Raw genomic sequence first — 26680 nt, forward strand, 5'->3', positions numbered from 1 at the left:
ATCTTTCCATTAACGAATCGTTTAGACGATTGTGGTCTAGGGAGCTTTCGTAACCTTTGAAAACAATTTTTAAAAAGCGCTAAATTTTAAATACTGATCTATTCAACCCCCCTTATAGATCGGTATTATCGTTTATACAAGCTCACAAAATAACATATCAATTGCTTCTGATGGAAGAAAGTGAAAGTATGACTAATTGTTTCACTAGGGTTACGCAACTGGTGAATCAATTTAATGTATGTAAAGAAGTGTTGACATCAAGATCAATTATCGCAAAGATCTTGAGTTCATTGACTCCAAAATTTGATCACGTGTTAGTAGCCGTAAAAGAATCGAAAGACTTATCAACATTGAAAAATGAAGAGCTTCAAGGGACACTTGAATCTCATGAATAAATAATGGATGAAAGAGTTGCAAGCAAATCAAAGAGTGATGTGGCTTTGTAGATGCAATCATCAAGAGAGAAAAAAGGAAAAGGATAATGGGTTGATAACAAAGGTAGAGGAGGTTACAACAATTCGATTGGTAGAAGAAACCACCAAGAAGGAAATTCGTCGAATCAAAGAAGAACTTCATATCAAAGCAACAAGAGAGGTGGTGTTGCAGGTAGAGGAAGAGGAAGTTGGCGAAAACCTGACAAAAGTCACATTTAGTGTTTCAATTGTCAGAAGTATGGCCACTACTCTAGTTATTATCCTGAAAAACAAAAGAATCAAGAAGATGATGCCAATTTTGTAAAGCATGAAGAGAAAGAGATGTTGTTGATGGTCACAACGAGAGATGAAGAAAGATTCAAGGACCAATTGTATTTAGACTCAGGATGCTCATCACACATGACTGGTAGGAAAGATTGGTTTGTCAACATAAAACCCTCGATGAAGAACATGGTGAAATTTACAAATGACAATACTCTAGCAACTGAAGGTATTGGTGATGTTCTGATTATGAGGAAAGATGGCAAAAGGTGAGTAATTTCCAATGTATTATGCATACCAAACATGAAAAGTAATTTGCTAAGCATAAGGAAGTTGGTAGAAAAGAATTACAAAGTGTCAATTGAAGATAAGTTGATGATAGGTCTTGACTCATGTGGAAGGTTAATCTTGAAGGCTCTCATGTCTCAGAATAAAACCTTCAAGATTGAACTTAATGTGATGGAGCACTAGTGTTTTGCAACCGCAGCTAGCGGGGATGAATGGATGTGACATTATAAACTTGGCCATCTCCACTTCAAAGACATCAGAGATCTAAAAAGAAGAAATATGGTTTTAGGATTACCAGAAATCGACATTTCAAATGAATCGTGTGAGGAATGTGTGCAGGCAAAACAACACAAGGCCAGCTTCAACAAGGATGCAGGAAGCAAGTCGAAGGCAATACTTGAAATCATATACTCTAATGTATGTGGTCTTATCCATATGGATTCGTTTGTATATAATAGATACTATGTCACATTCATAGATTATTTTAGTTGAAAATTATGGACGTACCTAATCAAGAAGAAAAGTGAAGTGATTGAGGTATTTGCCAAGTTTAAATCTATGATCGAAAGACAAAGTGGTCGAAAGCTCAAGATTTTGAGGAATGGTGGTGGTGGAGAATATGTGTCGAGAGGCTTTGACATATTATATGAGAAAGAAGGGATTGTGCATGAGGTGATGCCACCCCACACTCCACAACAAAATGGAACTACTAAAAGGAAGAATAGAACCATCATGAATATGGTGGGAAGTATGTTGAAAGGCAATAATATACCCAAATAATTATGGGGAGAAGCTATGTCGACTATAACATACATTTTTAACAGATGTCCGATGAAAAGGCTAGAAGGAATCACGCCTGAAGAATGTTGGTTTGGTGTAAAGCCTAACTTAAGTCATCTAAAAGTATTTGGATCTTTAGCACATAGACATGTTCCTGATCAGTTGAGAAGAAAACATGATGACAAGTCGAGTCAAATGATCATAATACGATATCATTCGACTGGTGGATACAAGTTGTTTGACCTAGTGAACAAGGAAGTAGTGATTACCAGAGAGAATATTATATGAAGATCTAGCAAGAAAAGTCAAAAGAGAAGTTCGACAAGAAGAAGTCAGAGGTCAAGCAAGCACAAGCAGACCTCAAAGAACAAAATACATGCATGCAAGGTTGTAGGAATGTGTGATTACATCAAATGATATGGTCAATGATGAAGGTGAGTTGGTACAATATGTTTTCTATGCAGATGTCGATCCAGTCAATACAGCTGAGGCATTGAAGTATTCAAAATGGATAAAAGCGATGAATAAGGAACTGAAGTCCATTGAAGTCAACATCACTTGGTCACTTGTTGAATTGCCTAAAGGCAAGAAGGTAATCGGTGTAAAGTAGGTAAACAAGGTGAAGTTAAATCCCAAAGGAGAAGTAACTTGACACAAGGCAAGACTTGTGGCGAAATGATTTCTTAAGAAAGAAGGAATCGACTTTGACGAAGTTTTTGCATTTGTTGCTAGGATTGAAACAATCAGGTTGGTTGTTGGTCTAGCAAATATGAACAATTGGCATATGTGTCAGATAGATGTGAAATTTGCATTCTTGAATGTTCCATTCAAAACAAGATCTTCATTCAGACCTTCTGAAGAAAATCTTCTAGGTTTGGTTTCTATGATATAACCTACATCTATTGATGAAGCTCTTCTGGATAATGAATGGATTCTGGATATGAAAGAAGAACTTAATCAATTCACCAGAAACGATGTCTGGGATTTTGTTCAGAAACCAAAAGGTTTCCATGTCATTGGAACCAAATGGGTCTTCAGAAACAAGTTGAACGACAAAGGAGAAGTTGTCAGAAACAAAGCTCGACTGGTAGCACAAGGTTATAGTCAGCAAGAAGGTATACGCTATACAGAAACCTTTGCTCTAGTGGCTAGGTTAGAGTCTATTCGTCTTTTAATTTCTTTTGCAGTCAATCATAACATCATCCTTTATTATATGGATGTTAAGTGTGCATTCTTGAATGGATATATTTCTGAATAAGTATATGTGCATCAACCTCCTGGTTTTGAAAGTTCTCAGAATCCTGATTTTCTTTTTCAACTGAAACAATCTTTGTATGGTCTAAAGCAAGCTCCAAAAGCTTGATATGATAGATTAAGCAACTTTCTGTTGAAAAATGATTTTACTAGAGGGAAAGTTTACACAACTTTGTTTTGAAAAACCTTCAAGAATGACATTCTGCTTGTGCAAATATACATTGATGATATTATTTTTGCTTCTGCTAATGCATCATTGTGCAAGGATTTTACTAAGTCTATGCAGGCGGAATTCGAAATGAGTCTGATGGGAGAACTTAAGTTCTTTCTGGGAATCCAGATTGATCAAAGATCAGAAGGCACTTATATTCATCAAAGCAAATATACAAGGGAACTTATGAATAAATTCAACTTATCATAATGCAAGTTAGCAAGGACTCTAATGCATCCTACATGCATTCTGGAGAAAGAAGAGGTAAGCAGTAAGGTAAATCAGAAGCTATTCAGAGGTATGATAGGTTCTCTTTTATATATAACCGCTTCTAGACCTGATATCTTATTTAGTGTCTGCTTATGTGCTCGTTTCCAATCAGATCCTAGGGAAACTCACTTAACTGTTGCTAAGACAATATTTAGGTATCTGAAAGGTAATACTAGTCTTGGTTTATTTTATAGAAAATCAGGTGAGTATAAATTAGTAGGCTATTGTGACGCTGACTATGCTGGAGATAGAATTGAAAGAAAAAGTACTTCTGGAAGTTGCCAATTTCTGGGAGATAACTTGATCTCAAGGTCCAACAAGAGACAGTCAACAATTTCACTCTCAATAGCTGAAGTTGAATACATTGCAGCTTTTGGATGCAACACTCAGATACTCTGGATGAAGAGACAGCTGGAAGATTATCAGATATCTGAGAGTAACATTCTTATTCTCTATGATAATACTTATGCTATCTATTTATCTAAGAATCCTATCTTGCATTCTAGGGCTAATCATATTGAAATAAAACATCAATTTTTACGTGACTATGTTCATAAGAGAGTTTTTCACTTAAAATTTGTTGATGCAGACCATTAATGGGATGATATCTTTACTAAACCCCTTGCTAAAGATAGATTCGTGTTCATTCTGAAAAATCTATTTATGAAATTATGTCCAGAATGAAAAGATGTTTTTCAGAATGTAAAAGTCTTCAGAACTATGGATTAGATTCTAAGATTGTTTTCTTTCTAACTCTGAAACATGAGCTTTCTGAAGTAATGAAGTTTTCATGAATCAGAAAGGTTCTGATCAGAAGCAATCTTATCGATTAGTCTTCCTGATTCTGAACAGTTGTTGCGTTAAATGGTTGTCTTATCGTTTGATTTCATGTGGTTCTTAGTGGCGACATTAGGTTTAACAATTCTTGTAATTAGTTCCAAACCTTTACACTTCCCTTTATGATTGTGCATTCTTGTTTGTCATCATTGCAAAATTTTCTATTTAAACCCACTTCGCTCACATTTTCACATTACACGCACAATTCTCCCACACTTTCAAGTTTTCAAACTTCAAACAACCTATTCTCTCTCTCTCTCTCTCTCTCTCTCTCTCTCTCTCTACAATTGTTCTTCATCTTCATCTCCATCCTGTTCAAATCAAATGGCTGAAGAACAAAAATCTTCAAAGGCAACTGAAAGCAATAACATGTTGGAAGGAATACCTGAGTTAACCCTAAACACTCTAGTAAATGAGTTAACAGTGTTGTGTGAAACCATCGTTGATTTCAAAAAACCTAAAGGATAACGATTTTGATTTCACTGAAACGTTGAATGTTCAAGGATTTAACACCTTTTTTGAGAGACTCACATGCCTAGTTTACACTGTGTTGGTAAAGCAGTTTTGGGTTAATGCAACTACTGAGAAGGAAACCATAACTTCCTATGTCATGAATAAGAAGATATTCATCACTCATAATTCCATAATGGACCTTATTGGTCATGATGGTAAAGGAAAAAGGGTTCACAGTGCAACCATCACTGCTAAGAGAGATGTTGATATTTCTCCTGTCATCTTCAAAGAAGAAACAAATTTAGCTGATGAAAAGGGTCCTAGTGTTAAGGACTTAACAAGGAACCTAAGGGTTTGGTTCAAGATCATTTTGGGGTGCATCAACCACAAGACAAGTACAAACAGTTCTTACTACATCAACACACATCAGAAAATCATGTTATTCCTTCTGGAAAAGGGTGTCAAGCTGGGACTTCCATCACTTCTGTTTAAATTCATAAGGGATTCTATCAGAGAAACCAGAACTGGTGGATCATCCAAGAAGGCTAGGAGAATATTCATTCCCAATGGCAAATTGATTTCAGATATTCTGGTGGAAAGCGTTATGGTGGATGACCATATGGTCAGTGGCTTGACATAAGAGCTGGTGAAGGGCGCTGGTAAAGTCTTCTAGGGGAAGAATTTGAATAATATGGGTCTTATATCCAGATTTTAAAGACCGGATGTCATGCGGACTAAGGATGATATATGTGGTATAAGAAATCCCCTTGATAACTACCATATATTCACCAAAATTGATCCTCCACAGGTTCTGATGGCTTACTTGGATAGCTGCCTGAAGGATGGAATTGAACCTTTGGTGGATCTGTTTAACCTTCGGGAAACTTATCCTGATATCCATGGAAAGAGAAAGAAGGATTTCAGAGGCGAAGGGTCTTCTAGGGCTCAGAATAAGAAGAAGATTGATATATTTTAGGACGAAGATGAGGTGCCTCTAAGTGAGCGCCAGAAGGCCATGATCCTGAAAGATACTTCTAGGGTCGTCCAATCTTCAACAGTTTCTGGTAAGCTTCCTTCTGATAACATTTCTTTAAATTCTGATTCAATTTCCTCTAGAATCTTACCAATCCCTCCTCCATCTCAACCCACTATTTGTGAACCAATTGCAATTCCACCACCAGAATCAAATCCACAAAAATCAACACCAATCATAGAAATTCCACCACCAACATCAAATCCCATAATAGAAACTCCTGTTACAGAAAGTCCAACCATAAAAACTCATTTAGTTTCTGCTCCTGTTTTAGAATAACAACACATACCACCACCATTATCTCCTCGACAGTTACAAATTTCACCCATCTCGCAACCACCAATTGTTTATGCTCCCCAACCAACTAATCCAAACTTTACAACACCTAGAACATCTCCTGCAAGAAGTGTTTCTGACGGACATGTTTCTGACGACACTCCTGAAGGAATGTTTGACTTTGAACCAGAAATCACCTCACCGGAATCACCTCCCATTATTCAACCAACACATCCTTCCTTTTTTGGTCCTGACTTTGATGATTCCATAATCAACCTCACAATAAAACACCCAAAAATACCAACAAAATCCTCCCCTGAACTTGGTAAGGTTCTGACAAATTTTTACTCTGAATCTAAAAGATGTTTGGAGAAAGCAATGATTGTCAGTCATTCTTCTACAAATCCTGCTACAAGTGATTCAGCATGGGAAGCTTATAGAAGTTGGATGAACTCCGAGATTTCCAAGATGAATGAACTTAAGTACACTCTTGTTGAAAGCAAAATCTGTTTTGAGTTTGTTCCCTTAATGGAATTATGGAAGCTGGGAAATTCCGAATTATGCCTTCCTGCACCAGAAATCAAGGAAGCCTCTCCAAAATCTATGGAGGAAGAAGAAGTTGCTCCAGAAACAGAGTTAGTTCAACATATTTCTGCTCCAAAACCTTCTATTCCGGAACCTCAAGACTCTGTTATGGAAGAAGCTCAAAATCAGATCATCGTCTTAGAAGCTTCTACTTCTCAACCTATTCTGGTTTTCTCTTCTAAGAATAATCAAGTAGATTAAGGTTGATAATGCAAAGGTCAACGAGCGTCTGGATAAGCAAGAACTTATGTTTCAGCTGATTTTGTCAATACTTCCTCCTCCTCATCCATCTCCTATCCAGAACCCCTAGATTTTATTTACTTTAACTATCTTAAAATTTTCTTTTACTTCTTTTCCTTGTACTCTGCATTGCTTGTTGGCACTCTATTAATGAAAAATGTTCTGCTTTTTTCTTTGTCTTTTATCTTTTTGATTGATAACAAAGGGGGAGAAAACATAACGTTCTAAAGGAGAAGAATTAAGTGTTTATTTTGATATCTAATTTCCTAAGTAAAGACCCAAATGTTTCTTAAATGCTTATGCTAACAAATACTTAGAAAAAGAGTTTGTTAAGTGTTTTGCAAGGTTATTTCTCAAGAATCAGAATGGTTCTGAATGCGCTACTTCTGAAAATCATGCTTCTGAAAAATCAAGGTTCTGAAAACCTTATCCTTCAAGGAAGAAAATTTTCTAAAGAAAAGATTATGAAGTAAAACCTATCAGAATGATGAATTTATCAACCAGTGCTCTGAGCAACATTAACTAACTTCTGAAGATAAACCATATTCTGACTGAATATTCACTCTAGTACTTCAAAGGATAAATCAGGAAAGTGTTCTTTCATTCTGATTTTATCTTTATAGGATTATACATCTCAGGAGGGGGGGGGGGGGGGCTTTGTGCTTCTGTAAGATGTATTCTTCTATGATTACCCTATACAAAATTGTTCATCAAACTACATCTTTTGTCATCATCAATAAGGGGGAGATTGTTAGAACAAGATTTGGTTCTGCATCTATACGTTTAGTTTTGATGATAACAATAGTGTATTTGTGTGAGAATAATTTTGGTACCCTAATGGTTTGTTAATTGTGTAGCTTTAACAACCAATTCTGATTCTGATCATATGATGTGCAACATCATCCGTTTCTGAACTTTACGTTCCAACTCCGCTTTTGCGCTTATCATTAGAAGTTTTGAAAGACATCAATAATGTTGTTGCAATGGTCTTTCTCCTTCTGTGTTATTTCACCCATCAGAAGCTTCTGAGGAATGACAAGCTTCTGAAGTTATGTTATGTAGCTGAAGATTCTGAAGATCTCAAGACAGACGATTGAAGTTATCAAGGTTCTAACTGAGGATTTTGAAGACTCTGAAGATTCTGAAGATACTTAAGACCTCAAGCCAGACTACTAACGCTGGCAAGGTTTTGATCCAAGGTTCTGAAGTTTCTGAATCCAGCTCTTTACTTCTTCACTTCATGCTTCAATCATCTTTGATCAGAAGCCAATAAATTTGAAGATAAGATCAAAAAAGGAACGTGATCAAATAGTACATGGTATAAATCGAACAATCTTTCCACTACCTGATTTTGTGAGCAATGACAGTACTATACATCACACTTATTACTGAATTTGTAGGCGAAAGGACAATACGTGGTAATTTCTCATCCAATAGTGGACAACCGCTTAAAGGAGCTTTCCCCATTTTGCCCTCCAACGATCACATGCTTACACTATATAAGCATGCATTGGAGACTTGAAGAAAACACTGATTTTGCACAAGTATTTTGATAAGCTATTTTTCTTTGTGAAAAACTATCATTCTTTGTATATAATTTTCTTTAAATGTTTGTTATTCATTTGTATAAAATCAGCTTGTGTAGAAGCATCTTGTAACACACTAAATATTCTTCAAACTATTTGTTTGAATCCTTAAGGAGGTTATCCTTGAGAAGACAAAGAAAATTGTTCTTTGTGAGTCCTTAAGGAGACTAAGGTTTAGTTGGATCCTTGAGAAGACAAATAAGGTTATTCTTTGTGTATATTGTAATTTGTTGATTATAGTGGATTAAGTCCTTGTGTATAGGCAAAATCACATTGGCGGGTGGACTGAATTAGCTTTGAGTTCAAGTGAACGATAATATAAATCATTGTGTTTTTATCTCTTTGTTATTAATTTGTTAGTGGTTGTTTTATTTTGGAAAAAGTTTTTGCTTGTAAAACTCAATTCAAACCCCTCATTTATTGTGTTTTTCACACCTTTACTTGGAACACTGTAAAATTGAGAATCAAATTACATACATCATGATGAAAGGTGTGCAGGTCAAAGTATTCAAAAGACTAAGAATAATTGTGAATGTAGATAGTTTAGACACAATGAATTAGATAGTGTGTTGAGAATATAATTATTTGTGTCAAAGTACCATTTTGACAAAGCCTATTATTGTCAAAATGCCCTGTATATAAATTGTATAGTTGTCGAAATGTCAAAGAAGTATATCTCGACAGAAATTTAGACTTAGATTTATTTTGTGTTTTTATGTGAGTTATGTTAGTTAGAGATTTCTTGTTGTGAAAGCAATCTCAACATATAAATAGGGAGATGCTCTATCATTGTATACAAGCAATTGCATAGAGAAGAGACTGAATAAACTTCCGTTTGAAGATAGAGAGAAACTTTGTAAAAATATTCTCCTTCTTCCCCTTTACTCTTAAACTCTAATTTTTCTTTTCTTCCCCAATTCATCTTTTCTTTTCTTCTTTAATAATCATTGCGTAGCATAATTATCTTGCAACTAATGTGTGGTTGATTCACTCAAGTGAAGAGTGAAGAACAAGAGAAGGAATCAATCAGAAGAATTGATTCTTGTTCGTCAAGATGATTCAGAATTCTCCAAAATTTGGGTGTAATTCCAATAATTTCTAATTCTCCTTGCATGGAGTAAATTATGATTTAACAAATACACATCAACAACCATTCCCACCCCACCGGCGATGCAGGATTTTTGATAAAAATTAACAAAACTTGGGTGGATTGTCATGACGATTTTAAGACAATTGTATCAAAACAAAAAAAAACAAAAATTGTTAAAGAAGTAAAACGTGGGGTGATGTTCCCTACAACACGAGATTGAGGGGCATAACTTCTAAACCTTCTTCATGAAGTTCATTTTTTAGAACTCGAGGGAAATGGGTTTTTTATGTCAATATACTCTTAATTTTACTTTTAAAAAACTTTTTGATATCATCGTGCTTAAAACCTTTGCGCTCAAGATATATATAGTTTTTATAATAAAAGACAATTAGAATATAAGGGCAAAAATAATTTTAGAAAACAATTTAGTTTGGATAGTAACGTTTTGGTCAATGATGGTTCAATTAAAGTCGTTAATTTTATATATATTTAATAGTGAACAGATCACATACTATTTTTATAAAGGTGTCTTTATTAATATTTATTTAATATAATATATTTATTTTTAAAATTATATATTTTTTATTCATCAATATTCATTCATCTTCTTCATCAATATTCTTCTTATAAACCCATATTAAGAAAAGCACAATATTCATCAATATTCTTCTTATAAACCCATATTAAGAAAAGCATAATAAAAATTCCAAACCTGAAAACACACTTCTAATATTCAATCAACTTCATCAATGTCTTTCTTCATAAAACCAAAAAAAAATTAAGATTAAAACCCAGATTTTAAAAAGCCTACCAAGAAAAAAACAACCATATATAAACAATTTCACTTTCTTTCTCTCACTAATTTTTTTCCTACTATCATAAAACTTCGCTCTAAAAATTAAAATCTAGATAATTTTTCATTGTTTCAATGGAAAAAACAACACATAAATCTAGATTGTAAGGAATTTTTGCTCTAAAAATTAAAATCTAGATAATTTTTCATTGTTTCAATGGAAAAAGTGTAATTTTTGTTTTTCAGCTGAAGTTATACCTTTCCTCCTATTTGCCATCTCATCCTAGGCTTTACGTGTAAGACCCTGGAAGAGCAGTAGGGTTCAACTCAAACTGTCAATAACAACTTGAAAGTGTTTGTCCTTGAGAGAAAATATAAATGTTTTATTAAATAAAAGTATGTCATCTTATTTATTTTTTAATCTTAGAAAATACTGTATATTTGAAAAAATAAATTCTAGATTTCGAAATATTGTTCTAATAAATTAATATTTTTGGCACTTGATTCATACAAAGTTTTCAATATTTAGAAAAATAGTCTAAAAATTGAACAAAACACAATAAATCAGCTAAATAAAAATGAGACTGACAGACCAACCCATCGTCATGTTTCGATGTATTGCGCATGACACATCGAAACAGATTTGAGGGCGAAAATCCCAACTAGCTCTAACAAAAGAAGAGGAGTTAAACTACACCATATGAATTTAATTTAAACAGCTTCAAATGTAATACTTATCACACAAATTAGTAGCAAAATCACACAAAAACCTGAACTTTAAAAGGTTACACAAAAGGGTATTATACATCACACTGGTTATATTACAACGACTCCCCACCCGAAGAATCTTAAATTTTCTTGTCTCCTTTATTGTTTTGAGAAGGCGGGGATAGTCACAGTTTATGCCAGCAAAGATCAGAAGGCATTATCTTCATCAAAATCATCAACTTCATATTCCATCTCTTCCCAACCATCCACGGCTCCTACTCCCATTACATGTCCCCGCAATATAGTCACAATCTGTTGGAAATCTCTATCAGTTAATGCTGCTCCAGACTCATTTTCAGAAGTCACTGGGGGTTGACAGTTACCCATGTGGTCTCTCTTCAACACAAACTTCCCAGAGGGCCCAAGAATATCAACAGAAAATGCTGGTGACAACTGAATCCCTAGAGCTTGAACATGAGAAATACTGCATTCACAAATGTCGTCAACTCAGGAACTTTACACAAATATCTACAATATTATCTTAATGCAATATTTAGGTAGTGTTTGACATGCCCCTTCGTTATCTACAATATTACCTTACATTAGAGGACATAAAGGATGTTGGATCATTAACACAAGGCTAAAACATAATACATATAAAACAAAAGCTAAGCAAAAATTGTTATCTTTTGCTGCAAGATGGGAATAACTGACTTTCAGTTAGAAAGAAGTCAATGAACAGCAAAGCATCTAGACTGCAGACAAACTCACTATAAGATGAATGAAAGGAGAGAAAGTTAGTCCTAGAACTCTGTTTGTATTGAAACGATTTTGATTACAGTTAAAACTTACAAGAGGTGGCAAATTGGCAAAATAGCTCTTTTATAGCTGTGCCTCATGCTTCAGTAACAATGACTTAACTAACCTACACAAACTCTGATTTGGTTAAAGATATCACAAATCAAGGACAGCTGTCATCTAACTTAAATATTCTCATACACCACAACCATCACCCCCACCACCCTAACAAGCTCAAAGTGGGTGAATAGCAGTCACAAATGAAGAAACTTGGAGCTGGATACTGGCTAAGTGAACAAATCTATCCACTGGTCTTCACCAGGAACATGGACCAGAGTGAGTTGCTTGCCCTAAAACTTTTTCCTAGACAAAAGAGATCAATATTCATGTGACCAAGCATGGAGAATGGGGTTGAGAGCCTGCATAATAGAAGATTGATTATCAAAGATGGTGAGAGCAGTGCACAGGACAGGAGGTTCACCGAGAAGAGTCCTACACCCAAGGTAAATGACCTGAGCAAGGTTGCGGTATTCCGCATCAGTGGCAGAGCAGGCTACGACCAGTTGCCTACGAGACCATCAAGAAGTCAGAACTAAGACTGGGACCGGCATTCCATGATGTGGAGCGTCTGTCATCCAAATCAGGTGCCGAGTTCAACATCATAAAAAGCCTTGAGGGAAGAGGTATGTGAATAAGGGATGGGTAGAACCTCAAAACAGTGGTGAATTCTATTTACAACTTCCCAGTGAGAGACTAAAGGATTTGCCCTGAATTGGTAACTGCATAGGAAATTTCAGGGAGTGTAATAATGGTAATATGCTGCAAGGCTCCAACCAAATATTTGTACATGGAGGGGTCTCCTGCAGTGCATCAGACCCAATCTTGGACACGTTACAACTAGACTTCGTGGGAAAGGAAATGGGATTGGACTCTAGCATATTGGTTTTGGAGAACAGGTCACAAATGTACTTGCTTTATGTGAGCAGCAGAGAGCCATCATGCTGCTTCTTGACTTCAATGCCCAAGAAATAGTAAAGTTCACCTATAATTGTTCAAGGTGAAAGAAGAATTGAGCTTCAGAAGTAGGGAATGGACCAGCATTGTGGCAATGCAGGTGGTGATAATATCATCCACATAAACCAGCATATAGACCACTTGACAATGACGGTTGTGGGTTAACAGAGAAGGATAGCATTTGTTGTCCTTGAAACCAGTTGCAGTAGGGTGTGTTTAAGCCGCAAAACCATCTAGGCATTTGGTTTAAACTATACAAAGCTTTGGTTTAAACTATGCAAAGCTTTATGCAGCTTACAAACCAGAGGGGTCATCACTTTCAAAACCTTGAGGTTGCAATATGTAGACATCCAGAAGGCCGATAAGGAAAGCGTTGTTAACGTCCAGCTGCTGCAGAGACCACTTGTATGAAATGGCAAGGGTGAGAATAAGTCTACTAGTGTCTGGCTTAACCACAGGAGAAAATGTCACATTAAAATCAAAGCCATGGACCTGATGAAAACCTTGGCCACTAGACTGGTCTCAAAACTATTTGCTGGCCCATCCGGATTCTTTTTTTTTGGTTTTCACCACCAGTATCCGGCTCACTGCACCGACTAATCCGGTTCGGGGGTGAGTTCTGACATCAAGTAGTTCCAGTCCCCTCCAAGTCGCAGTAGCGGGAGATCGAAGCGCAGTCCTCCCTATTTGCTGACCCATCCGAATTCTATTTAATGAGAAACACCCATCTGTAGCCAACTGATTTTCTGTTGAGAGGAAAAGTAGCAACAGATGGAGTATTATTGGACTATAATGTATCAAATTCAGCCTTCATGGCCGGGTCAAGGAGGGCTAGCTTAACATCCATTGGCTCAATTCAAGTGAGAATTAGAGGGGGATGAATACAGGAAAAGACAATGCAAGATTTGACATGAGTTTGCATGGGAAGGAAATTAATAGGTCTATGATGGGCAGAAACAGGGGAGGTAGAGGAAGGATTACTGGAACTTGGAGAAGTACTAGGATTTAGAGAAGAGGGAATAGAAACATGAGAAGGAGTGGGGTTGGTAAGCTGAGGAAAGGGGACTGCAGATGCAGATGATTGGCCAGAACCAGAGAGACCGTAAACACTGTGTGAAGGTATCAAGTTAACCTAAACAACTACTCCTTTTGTCCCAAATTATAAGCCGCTTTGCCAAAAAAAATCGTCTCAAGTTATAAGTCACTTTACAATTCCAATACATCATTAATAATTTTTTCCTAATATACCCTCTAGTGTTTATTACTATTCTTTCTTTTCAACTCTTTTAATTTCTCTTTCCTATGTAATTAATGAAGAGTGTTATTGTAAAGTCATACATAATTTGTCTTTACTAGACAACATTAATTAGGTTTCTTGATTCATGTGAAATACCCAAAACGTCTTATAATTTGGGACGGAGGGAGGAGTCCAGAAAGTAGAAACATCTTTATTGCCAATTGGTATATTACGCATGGGTTCGGTCTTGTGGTGACAAAAATTTATTGAGTGAATTGATTTTGACTAAAAGTGAGTTAAATGCAAAATGAATTATGTTTAGATACATTTACATAAAAGTGAGTTGAACAACGGTGTAAAAATTACATTTTGACCCAAAAGATAGAAATCCTAACTTCAAGTTAGAATCAATTCTTGAGGCAAAATAAATTCTACTAGAGAACAACTAAACGTGTCAATTAATTTTACACATCCAAAATCAATTTTGAGTGCTCCAAAACATGAAACCAAACATAAGCTACAACAACAACATAAAACAAGTGCCATAGAAAGATTGTTAGGATGTTCTGAGCATAAATGCCAAATGAATCAAGTATTACAAGATAAAGTCGTGTGTTCAGGTACCGAATTTAAAGTAAAAACAGAAAAACTAGAGTTCAACAAAATACATGCTAATGACTTAGCAGGTTGAAGGCAAATACTAAGAAATTCATAGAGCGCACCAGAGCTAACTTGACCATGTAGAAGGACTTCATAAGTTTTCATGTGATTTAATAATACAATGGTTAGCATGAAAGTCAAAGTAAGCAGTTATTCCTAGCAAATTGACCAACACTGATAAGGCTTTTTATAGATGGAACATGCAGGAGATCACGACGAACAAGAGAAATTGGTGGCCTGGAACGAGTGTGAAAACCTTGATAGTGTTCTATGAAAATCTGATTAGGTGCTTCAAAAGGATGATCTAGAATCAAGAAACCAGGAGCTAATTGGGATGTGAGAATAAAGTAAGAGGTGGTTGTGGTTGGGACTATGACAAATCCAAGGGTTGTTGCGGCCAAAAGGAGAGAAACCTGATGGTGTTGTAGTGAATCCAAGGAAACCATAGGCGAGGGAGAGAGGAGTCCAAAGACCTTAAAATTTGATGTTACTGGCATAAGAGCCAACAATGGAGCCCAAAGACCTTAAAATTTGATGGAACTGGCAAACGAGCCAACAATATGTTGATTAACAGGTACAAGATCACCAGGTACAAGATCACCAACTGAAGCAAGCGAGACAATAAGTGCTTTGATATAGGAGGAGATATTCACAGACAATGTGATCTTCGAGCAGCGTAGCACGTAACTCCGCACGAAGTTGAAAAGATTTTGTTTGTACGCTTCTTAAAAAAGGCAAATAATACTCCCTATTAGAATACCCCTATTAATTGTAGTTAAAAGAGTGGTTGGATAAAGTGAAAGTTAATAAATAAGGGTATGATAGTGGAAAAACAATAATAAATATTGTATTGATATTGTAAAAGTGAGAAAAAGTGAAAATAAGACATTTTTTATGAGACGGAGGGAGTAGTTCATAAGCATGAAGAGAGCATAGAAAAACGTGCGGTAAAATTTTGCAAGAAGTTGAAGAGATTGTATTCATCAAAGTAACATCTGATCTTGATGCTTCGAACTGCAAAAAGTGTGATTCATCACACCTATAAGACAATCATTTTCAGTAAGGTACTCTGGAAGAATCAAAGGACAAAATGGGTTCGGCTACATGGATCAAAATCCGCCATAATGGATCTATCCAAAGCCATATTTCTATCAATTTGTTAATCTCGAAATCTTTCTTAATAATTTTTTTATAGTTTTTCTAGGTCTTCTTCTACCTCTAGTTGTTTGTCTCCTCTTCATCTGATCTACTCTCCTTACAATAGAATTTGCAGGTCTTCTTCTCTTTACATGCCCAAACCACCTAAGCCTATTTTCCACTATCTTTTCTACTATAGATGTTACCAATTCAAGTTAACGTATTTATGCACATGATACGATAAAATTAGAGTTAAAACCAAGCACTGCATAAAGCTTATTGTGAATTTATTCAGGATGCTACTGCTACTCTGCCAACAAATCTAATAAAACCTCAACACACACAAGTAGGCCAATGAAGAAACGCACCAAATGTATAATAAGCCATCCATTTCTTGGCTCTGCACCCTTTCCAAAAGCTCAATCTGCAAGATACCACCAATACAGAGAACAGGTTCTGGAAGCTTGAACTTCTGTAGCCGGTTCTCCTGTTCACAAGGAATTTTTTTCAGAAAACAGTTCCCATTTTTAAAAACACGGGTAGAGGGTTACTCAAGCAAAATCATTTGAACATTGGAGTCATTATTCTGTCGTGCAGCTTTCGTTTTATTTTTCTCAACATTGTCAAGCTAGGTCATTCAAGTACTTTGGAGGTTAATACATTTCCTGATCATCCAACAAATGTCTTTTTCAATTTACTTAGAATATTTATTGCAGGGCATCCTTTAATAACAAAGCATATCTAGTTTTTCGTATCATACATCAGAAAATCAATGTAACATAAACTATTCAATAAAGAACAAGAATAGAAACAAGCTAAGATATGAGAAGTTACAAACCTGAGCCATTGGAAACTCCGGTGATGTATAGGTCCATACAAACACATCAGTTAAATCATCTAAAGAGGCTTTAAGATGACCCATTTTAAACCTAACAGATTTTGCTGAATATATTGGTGACCCCATCTGAAAGTGAGCTGGACAGTTAACAAAAAAATTGTTAGCAAAAAAACATAGAAATGTAAAATGAATGGGTCAAGCACATAGTTTATGAAGATTTCAAACATCACCTTGGAAAGGCTGAATATTGATTTCTGTAATAACACATATTTGAGAAGCCAGCTGGTATGTTAATGTCTCAGGCACATTGGGATTGCTTTGTCCGCTACTCGACCAATAGGAAAATCTACCAGCAATGTTGTCTCTTTCCTCTAGAGTATGATCAATACTCTCCTGAGGGAAATTATCAGTGCTAGAAGCACCAATTGCCTTAGCTATGCAATCCGTATCAACAGGAGATGAGCAGGATCTAGCAAGATAACTATAGACTCTATGATCTTTCCATAGAGCTAGACATTCATTAGAATGGCTAGATCCAACCTCTGTGTGTTCCTTCACTCCGTCCTGGTTTAGTTCAACAACACAGGCAACTCTAGATAATTGAGGAAACATTCTCAAGCACAACTGCTTAGAAAGGCCGTTAGCAACCACTGCAAAAACCAGAACATCAGTTAATCATTGCAATAAACATTTTCAATTGAAATTTGCATTGGTTGAGAATGAGAAATCCAGTTGTGACCGCATTACACACTGGTAATGAACTTGTTTCTTTCATTTGATAGGTGCTTTCTTAAAGGAAACAAGTTTTTTTTAAAGTAAAAATGCAGAATGTAGAAGAAAACAAGGCCAACGCAATCCATCTCCCAATCCCAATGCATAAGGAACAAAGATTGCTAAAGTAATACATCAAAGGGGAGCCAATACTCGATCCTAGCCCATATCATGATCAAAGAAATTTTTTTATATTAGCCATAGTGGGTTACTGGAGATATTAAATTTCATTAAGCACGGGTATGTCACATATTTATATTTATTCTTGTTAAACAGTAGCCTTATTGTCACTATGATATGTACATATTTTCATCATACACAATGATTAGTGCTTAAAACTAGCCTGTTTCCGGTCAAACTCAAATGCTAATACAAAATTCATTTTTTTCTTCTTTTTTTCAGAGTAGGCACTTAATTTTACAGAGGCGGAGCATCTTTAAACAAAAAAGTGTTCTACAGTTGTTGTTTCATTTAAGAATTTCTAATAATGATGACATATAAGTGAGGTTAATGGAGTTAATTGCAATCTAGCAATTTAATATAAAACATTGGCAAGCAATATTAAAGCAATCTTGACGATAAAGTCTGCGACACACTGGTATATGTTGGCTGATAAGCATGAGAGTAGCCTCCATTAATATCTAAAACATCACCATGTAATTGCACAGCACTAGGAAAAAAACACCTCTTCAGAGAATGCACAAATACAATGAACTAAAACGATATGAAACAAATTCCACACTTTATTCAATCTGAATTTAATCTTTAAGTTGTAAACATGCGAAATATAGCAAAGAGCACAATTCTAAAAGGACAAACAGATCAGAAATAAAATGAAATGTAAACCACGGAGAATCTAAAGTTTAACTTCTCGTGAGGCTGGGGTATAAAAATATGAAAATAAAATACAACTATAACTCACCAAAGCCTCTCCAAGATCGTGAGACACAGCTAACGCGGACTAGATCTGCTGGATCATCTAGACACTTGAAAATTTTGAGAGACGTATCAGGGTCAACCCAGCTGAGAAAATCTTTACCGTGGTCCATCATGGGCATGGAAGTTGGTGAATAAACCAAACTAAGCTATCTTCTCAAACCTGAAAAACAGAATTGAATCAAAAGGAGAATTGCAACAGTCAGCAATGTCAACTTCTAAGTGTAGCAGAATATCCAAATATATATTAAAAAAAAAAGTCTTATTTTCACAACATTTTGTTAATTGGTCTGTGATTCTTGTTCATGAATATTGCAATTTGCAACCAGAACTGAAACAAACAGTTCATGCCTCAAAAAAGAGGATATTTTTACTTCTTCTTTTCTCATTCCTGAAATATATAATACCAAACTAACGTGATTACAAAAATTGGGGGAAAAACCACCAATCAGGTTAATCATTAATCATATCAGAACACGGACAAATAATGGTAGAAAATATTACAAGGGTTCGAAAGTCAATTACTTTGATCACCTTAAACATGATAAACCTAGTAAAAAACCAAAAAAAAAATCAAAAAAAATTTAAAAAACGCGAAATCAAAGGAAATGAGAAATAGGTCATGAAATTCAAGGGATTTTGGGTAAGCAAATCCACACGAAAAGGTTAATTTAAAATAAAAATGGAATTCAAGGCAAAAAATCTGAAGAAAAATAAATAAAATTGAAGGCTAATGGTAAAAAGGTGCACGCCGTTAAGGAAAAAAGTGAGGAGAAAATCGGGAAAAAAAATACCTGATGAGTAGAGGAAGACACGCCCATAGAAGGAGCGAAACCTAGAAGTAAAGGGGAAGAAAATTGCAGAGAGAGAGAGGGTAATTTGGTTACTAATATTTGAATGTAAAATAAAGAAGAAGATGGTAGTGCAAAGAGTGGATAGGAACGCGTAGAAACAGACGAAATTAATAAAAATATTTCAATTAAAATATGTCGTTAAATATCTTTTGGAAACAACTCTGCTACATGGGATGTTTTTTTTGTTTATTTTAAAAATACATGTTTTTTATTTTATCCTTTCATATATGAATTGAGATTATGGTTGTAACAAAATTCAAAGGAATCTAAGTTTGAAAAAAATAATAGATTGTGATTTCCTTCACCGGTAACAATGGTGTTTAAATATCTTGGATTTCTAATGAGACGAGTTATCGGTTATCTGCTACGTGGGATTTTTTTTTGTTAAATCTCATTATTAGGCGGTTTAATTTATGGAGACATAGGTATGTCTTTGGGAAGACGTGTGGTTCTCCTGAATGTGAAAATTCAAAGGAGATTATATGGGGTGGAGTTAGATCAGATACTAATATCGTTTGAATTAGGTGGTCTGATGTGTGTAAGTCCAAAAAGTTTGGAGGTCTTGGTGTCTGTGATCTTCGGTTAATTAATCAGCATTGTTAGGTAAGTGAAGATGGTGACTACTTTTTGTCGATGCAAAGGTTGGGAGAGATATTTTATCTTCCAAATATGTTATTATTCTGACGTCTTCGGGTTTGGGAGGTAGAGTTGTTTGTCTTCGCTTTGTGTCTCCTTGGTGGATATGGGTATCTCTTCTTATGGGTAAACGAGAAGACCCCTCGTATTGGTTTAAGGATGGCATAGTTAAGAAAGTTGGATCTAGCCTTTTTACTAAATTTAAAAAAGACCTATGGGTTTGGGATATCTCTCTTAGATACAGGTTCTCGCGGTTGTTATTCTTTCTCTGGTCAAAAGGATTGTATTTTGGGAAAGGTTGTGAAATGGGAGGATCAGGTTTGGGTTTAGGATTTTAAGTGGAGAAGAACTCGTATTAAAAGCATGAGTAAATCTTGATCTTTGAATTTCTTTTAGTAGTCAGGGACTATGTTCCCTTCTCTCAGCCTGATAAGTGGTGGTGACGTCATTCCAATGATGGTTCATATTTTGTGGCTTATGTTTATTCTTTTCTTCTTTCTCGTGAGTTTCTTATTGATAGTCAAATCTAGTTATTGGAGTCGGTTCTCTCTAACATCTGGAGTAGTTGGGTCCACTCTAAAGTAGTTGTTTTTTCTTGGCAACTCATGCAGGATAGGATGCCTACGATGGATAATTTACTTAAGATAGGGGTCCTCATTGGTTCAGAGGGTGTCTCTTGCCCTTTTTGCTTGAGGTTTCTTGAGTCGTCCTCTCATTCATTTGTATATTGTGAGGTCATCATATCTGACTTTGGGATCTTTAGTTGGTTGGGTGGCTCATAGCCTTACTAAAGGATTGTGTGTCCCTTGTTCAGATGTTTCTCCCTTTTGATCGACCATCTAGGAATAGGGGGTTCTTATGATTTGGCATGTTGTGATATGGTCAATCTAGAAATCTCATAATGATATAGTGTTCTTAGGTAAATTAGTATCAGCGAATGACATGGAAGATTTGAGCATTCTCGTAGCTTGGAAATGGTATCTTGGTAGGTGTGGGGGGAACTCATGTCTTTTCTCTGCTTGGCTCGAGAACCCTATCCGACATTTGAGCCAATAGCATTTCGAGTGGCCACGACCTCCGTTTGGTGTGTTCTTATTGTTAAATGGAGCTTAGTGTTGTTTTTCACAAGTCTGATATTGGTGTGATCTAGTTGCCTCCCTTCTGGTGTTATTGGTTTTTTGCCATCCTACGGTTTTCCTCTCTTTTGGTGTTTCGTTTGTTTATCGTGTTGTTTAGTTGATTTGGTTATTTTTTTTTTTTGTTATTTGCGTTTTGTTGTTTGTTTTAGTACTTATTGTGTTGTCTATTAGTGCTTTTGTAACACACTAACCTCAAAACTTATGTAACAAGCATTATACGTTGATTAAAGTGTTACCCACTTCAAGACATCTCAACTTTATTCAAATAGGAGCGGAAAATCAAATTATAATCCTCAACAAAATCATGTTTGTTCTCAACTTCAAAATAACATCGTAAAAACTCCTCAAAATATTAATTCGAATTCAACAATTAAATAAATGCCCCAATCCCGATGTTACATTATCAAAGCATAGCCACTAACTAAACAACGAAACTAAATGGAAATAACTTCAAAATTTATCTTTCAATCACAACAACTTCTAATCTTGATTATCTACAAGATATCCATGGTGGACAACATCAAAGCAAAGGGGGTGAGAATTCACATTTAAAAAATTAACGTCATAAACTGCAAGGTAGAACTCAAACATCTACACAACCAACAACAATCACACACATCATTCTCACACTCAATCCATCAACATACACAACAATCACATATTCATCATTTAATTATGCAATGAGACTCTCAACTTCAACTAAACTCATATGCATGTGGTACCATATCGCCATCAATTGGTTCACTCTATAACTAGGTTCACCCTGCTCGAACCCCAAATCCACCCTGCTCGGATTCCGGACAAGTCACCAACCCACCTTGCTCGAATTGCACTTACATCTTTCATCAACATCAACAACATAATGAATGCATATCACAACACGTCAATGCAAAAACAACATAATGTTTACAGTCCCCTCCCGATAATAAACAAAACACTGCATTGACCTAATGATAATATTTCCCCTCCTGAACTATCATCCCACAATAACTTAATCATAATGCAACAACATAAATCATGCTCATACAACAACATATCATCATCATAATTCAACAAGTAACACAACATCATCACCGATTGTGCACATGTCCGACATTCATCACATACTTCATAAATTCAATTAAAAATTATGTTTAATCGTTAGATCATACCAACATCATTCAAACAAGACTTAATAGTACTCAAAACATCCATGAAAGTCAAAAAATTGAAATCTGCCATTTATCATCATCAAAACAGGTATTTACACCTACTTAAGGCTCGTGATGGGTTACCCATCACAGGCATGGCGCCTGCCATGGACATCAAAACACAAACATGTCACATGCGTGACGATTGACTCCAAATTAAGCTTGGGCTTCATGACAGGTTATCCGCAATGGCCATGGCGCCCGTCATGGTGATGACGCACGCCACCGACCTGCATAATGCAAAATTTTATTTCTGCTATGGAGTTCACATAAGAACTCCGATTTTTATATCCAGGTACTCAAATCGATCAAAAAATAACAGGAAATCAACATGCTAACACTACTCAACCTATATCTATCATTTAGCAAGCATGATCATCAACTATTCACCATTTTTATCATGATTCAAAAACCCTAAAAACCCAAAAATATTGAAAATATATTAACACATCAAAAATAGAAAACCTCATACACACATATACACAAATTTCATTATGAAAAACATATTATAACACCTATTGATTATCAAATTTTAGATTCACGTATAAACACAACAAATCATGCATAATCATACAAAGTCTATTGGAGGTTAAGGACTCCTCAATTCTACCCTTAAGCATATACTCGTCATTGAATCAATTATCCCCTCTTACCTCAATTCCTAGCAAGAAATTTGATCTAAATTGGTTTGAATGTTCCCCTTTCACCCAAAATTCCAAATTCTCACTTTTCCTCTAGCCTCTTTTCCAGAGTTTCTACGTATTGATAAAAACTCCTAAACTTAGGTTATGTTCCTAATTTATATCATTAGGATTAATCTAGTTGAAATTACAAACTCATTTCTCACTTACTAACATCCTCTCTCCTTCATCCCCTATATTTCTCATAATTCACACTTTGACCCCAAACCTTCCATTTTCCCATCTTAATTAAATAATTCAATAAAAATACTATTACTTGATTATTAAAATAGACTAATAATTCTAGCCCACCTTTACCAATCTCTAATCACTCCCTACACTCCCACTTCAAGGTCGCACACCTCTGTCACACCCCAATTTTGACCATGAATCATTGAATCAATACATTCATCAAAGTATTTGCATCACCTGCATAACATAACATGCATTTCAGCATACATAATGCCTAGAATATCAGTCAAAATAAATTTTTGGATCTATACGCAGGTAGGTTGAATCAATTTTCAAATGTTCGTCAAATTACCGGGCGGAAAATTTCAAATTCGAGTTTGGAGACATCAGTTTTATTAATCTATGTTTCGTGTAGTTTAACCTGGTGTGCTCATTTGATTTTTCGGCTACTTTTTCGATCATATTTTTATCCGCCTAAGCGTTTTAACTGGGCATTTTTTACTTCAAAATTTGATCAAAACTTGTATGTTTTTGAGAAGTTTATTTTGCGCATATCATTTTAATGCATTCAATTTAATTTTATAAGCATTCTTGCACCCGGTTTTTATTCATTTTTGATCTGTTTATTTCCATTTTTTAGTCAAAATAATCAGGATAATTAATTATAATTAATCATGTCTTTAGTTTGAATTTTATTTGTTTTATTTATTTTCCATTTAACTTTTGAAATCGTATCTTAATAATTAAAATTAATAAGGGAAGATCAAAATGACAAAGTATCTCTCTCCCATCCTCTAATATCTTGACACGGGTCCATTTACCTTTTGTTATGGGGAGAAATGTCCAAATACTTTGGATAAGAGAAAGGGGACCACGTGAGAATTTCAGGCTGTGACAATTGTGTTACGTTGTTTTTTCGGTTGAGCAACGAAATGGAGAGGCTGAAAATGTGAGTGGCGAAAATTTGATTTCATCCACATGAAGTTTGTCATGCGGCACTCATTGGGTTGGTAATTATTGTTGTTGAAATTTGAAATTCTTTGGTCTCATGAGTGGGGGCCAACCGATTATAAAAAAAACAAAGAAGGATTTTGCTTTTGGACTAAAAGTGAGAAGCTCGTTCTATGACTAGTGGCCACAAAAGGACAAGATCCACTTCTTTTAAAAATATTGAATTCTTTTCTTTCTTGGTTCCTGTTCATCGTCACCTCAACATCCTTATCCACCTTATTTTTCTGGTCAGCTCCGCCTTCCTCCACCAACTCAGTTTCCTATTCTCTTAACAACCACCCTTAAACCCTCTCCTTTATCGTAAAACATCATGCACGACCTCTTCCATCCTCTCAACAACCTGCATCGTGAACAAACAATACTCCTTTCCACCACCGTTTCATCACCGAAAACCTTCACAAAAACATCACTGTCATTCATTGGAGCATTCCAAATCTCCCTCTTTGGAAAACTTGTTGCTTTTCATCCATTCGTCCAAACAAGAGCTTACGGATCTCCCACTCTCTCCGTCTTCCATTGTTTAACCGACTGCATGACTTTACACAAACAACCATTAACAATAACGATTTATGGTCTTAGGATTCTTTTGTGTTATGTGTTAAAGCTTTAAATCAAACGTCGAAACAAAAGGAGAGGAAAAAGCAGTCTCCACATCTGCAACCCAGTAGCCTCCACCACAATAACACATCCAAGCAGTCGCAACTTGTTTGTTTCTCCGGAAGTAGCATTTCGCATTTCGGTAATGGTTTTGAGTTAGTTTTATCGCGTGTTCATGTTATACTTGTTTGTTTGTTGTTGTATAATCGTTCCTTTATTTTGAAATTGTGTTTAAGTATTATGTTTTCCTTTCTGATTTCATATGAGCATAAGCCTTCCATTTTTCGATTGTGTTTCATTCTTCCGACTTTTCTCGCATGAATGTGTTATTTTACTGTCATATGTTACATTCTTGTTTTAACTTTTTTTAAGTTTAATGTTTGTTTTCTTTTGTTAATATTTCAGGTTAATTTTACCATGTTGGGTTCACTGGTTGGAGTGGATGAGTCTTTTGTTTGCAACCCCTATGTCCCGGGTTCGACACTGATAGGCGATAACACCCTTCTTTTTGTATATTTTTACTATTTTTTGTTGTTTTTGCCTTTATCAAGTTATTTTGTAAGTTTTTGGGCTCGTAGCATTTAATTTAAAGACCATTTAGATTTTGTTATTTACACCCTTCTGGTAATTTCATTTTTATGTTTGTTTTAAATTACACTTTTATTTCGATAACGATAATTGTAACAATATTACCTAATAATAAAGTATGATATGCGTGTGGATTTGTTATGTTCTTTGGTTTATTTTCATTATTAAAAATCATATTTTAATATGCGGATTCGACATTTTCATGATGTTATGCCGCCAGAATTTTTATGGATATATTGATTGTATTTCGTTGCATTATGACCTTTGCATACAACGTCACATTTTGTTGTCGATACACATAAACTGGCTTTGAGCACATTAATTAGAGTTTTGCGGACCTTTCTCAACTTTTTTCACTTATTTTGAATTTGGTTGTGAGGTTTACTTAATCACGGTTTGATACTATTTTGCATTACCATTGTGTGAATTAAACCTCACTTTACGATTTCATCATTTGAGTGTTTGAGTTTATTCGCTGCCATCTTGCAATGATACACCATACATTAGCATTTCTTTCGATTCATGATAAGAAACAATGATCCAACATCATTGTTGTTTAAATCGAATTTGAACTCAATTTATGTTTGCCTTGCACGTCATTGTGTTATGTGACATTGATTCACATCCCCGCATCATGATCTTGATTCATGCATGTTTCATTTTTGTTTTACTTCTTTCAATTTAATTAAGATGAACGTGTGTTGGAGTCTGATGTATTTGTTTGTTTGGGTTTTTCTTTAATCATTTCATTATCTCATATACACATTTGACAAATGTACCCTCATTCCCATGACGTGTAATAATTTTATCGATTTATTTTTTATTTCTTTTATAGGTAGTTTCTAACACAAGAATAAAATCAATCATTTTTCAAAAAAAGAACAAAAATAAAAACTCGATTCAACGTCGAGTACTTTTCTTAAAGACAAAACCATTCAACCAATTCAAACCCTTCTTTTCAATCCATTTCTACTTTTCCTAATTTCTCAAGCTTTTCATTTTCTTTCCATTCCAAATCTTTCAAACCATTTGGTCAAACTCTTTTGTAATCGCTAATCAAAAGCTTGATCCATGTCAAGCCATTTTTCACAATAAAAAAAACACTTAACCATTATTCAACATTTTTTAATAAAAGAGATTAAAGGAACATGGTGTAGTCCACAAGCTCCTGAGAGTTAAGATCTGAGATGTAGTTCTCGTCAATCCAAACATTCATCATCCTCAAATCAATTCCATAACACTTAATAAACCTTAACTAGCTTCGAGTGCACTCTCTCAATTAAAACTCCAATACATCTAAGAA

At 35.2% G+C, this 26680-nt stretch overlaps 1 protein-coding gene across 2 annotated transcripts; it reads right to left on the reverse strand.

The window, feature by feature from the left end:
- Window positions 1-11077: 11077 nt before the first annotated feature.
- LOC127127159 (F-box protein At4g00755) lies at window positions 11078-19453 on the reverse strand. 2 transcript variants are annotated; one of them, XM_051056289.1, is made up of 7 exons: window positions 19285-19445; window positions 18766-18881; window positions 18477-18653; window positions 17014-17433; window positions 16784-16920; window positions 16314-16432; window positions 11078-11583 (listed from the first exon to the last, which is right to left on the reverse strand). In XM_051056289.1, the coding sequence occupies exons 3-7, from the start codon at window positions 18610-18612 to the stop codon at window positions 11307-11309; spliced, it is 1089 nt and encodes a 362-aa protein (XP_050912246.1). In that variant the 5' UTR covers window positions 18613-18653; window positions 18766-18881; window positions 19285-19445; the 3' UTR covers window positions 11078-11306. The 2 variants fall into 2 exon arrangements, with proteins under 2 accessions (XP_050912246.1, XP_050912245.1); XM_051056288.1 differs by lacking the exon at window positions 18766-18881 and having other exon boundaries at window positions 19285-19453.
- Between the last annotated feature and the right edge of the window lie 7227 nt (window positions 19454-26680).

Source organism: Lathyrus oleraceus, chromosome 3, assembly GCF_024323335.1.
Source record: "Lathyrus oleraceus cultivar Zhongwan6 chromosome 3, CAAS_Psat_ZW6_1.0, whole genome shotgun sequence".
Classification (NCBI taxonomy): Eukaryota; Viridiplantae; Streptophyta; class Magnoliopsida; order Fabales; family Fabaceae; genus Lathyrus; species Lathyrus oleraceus.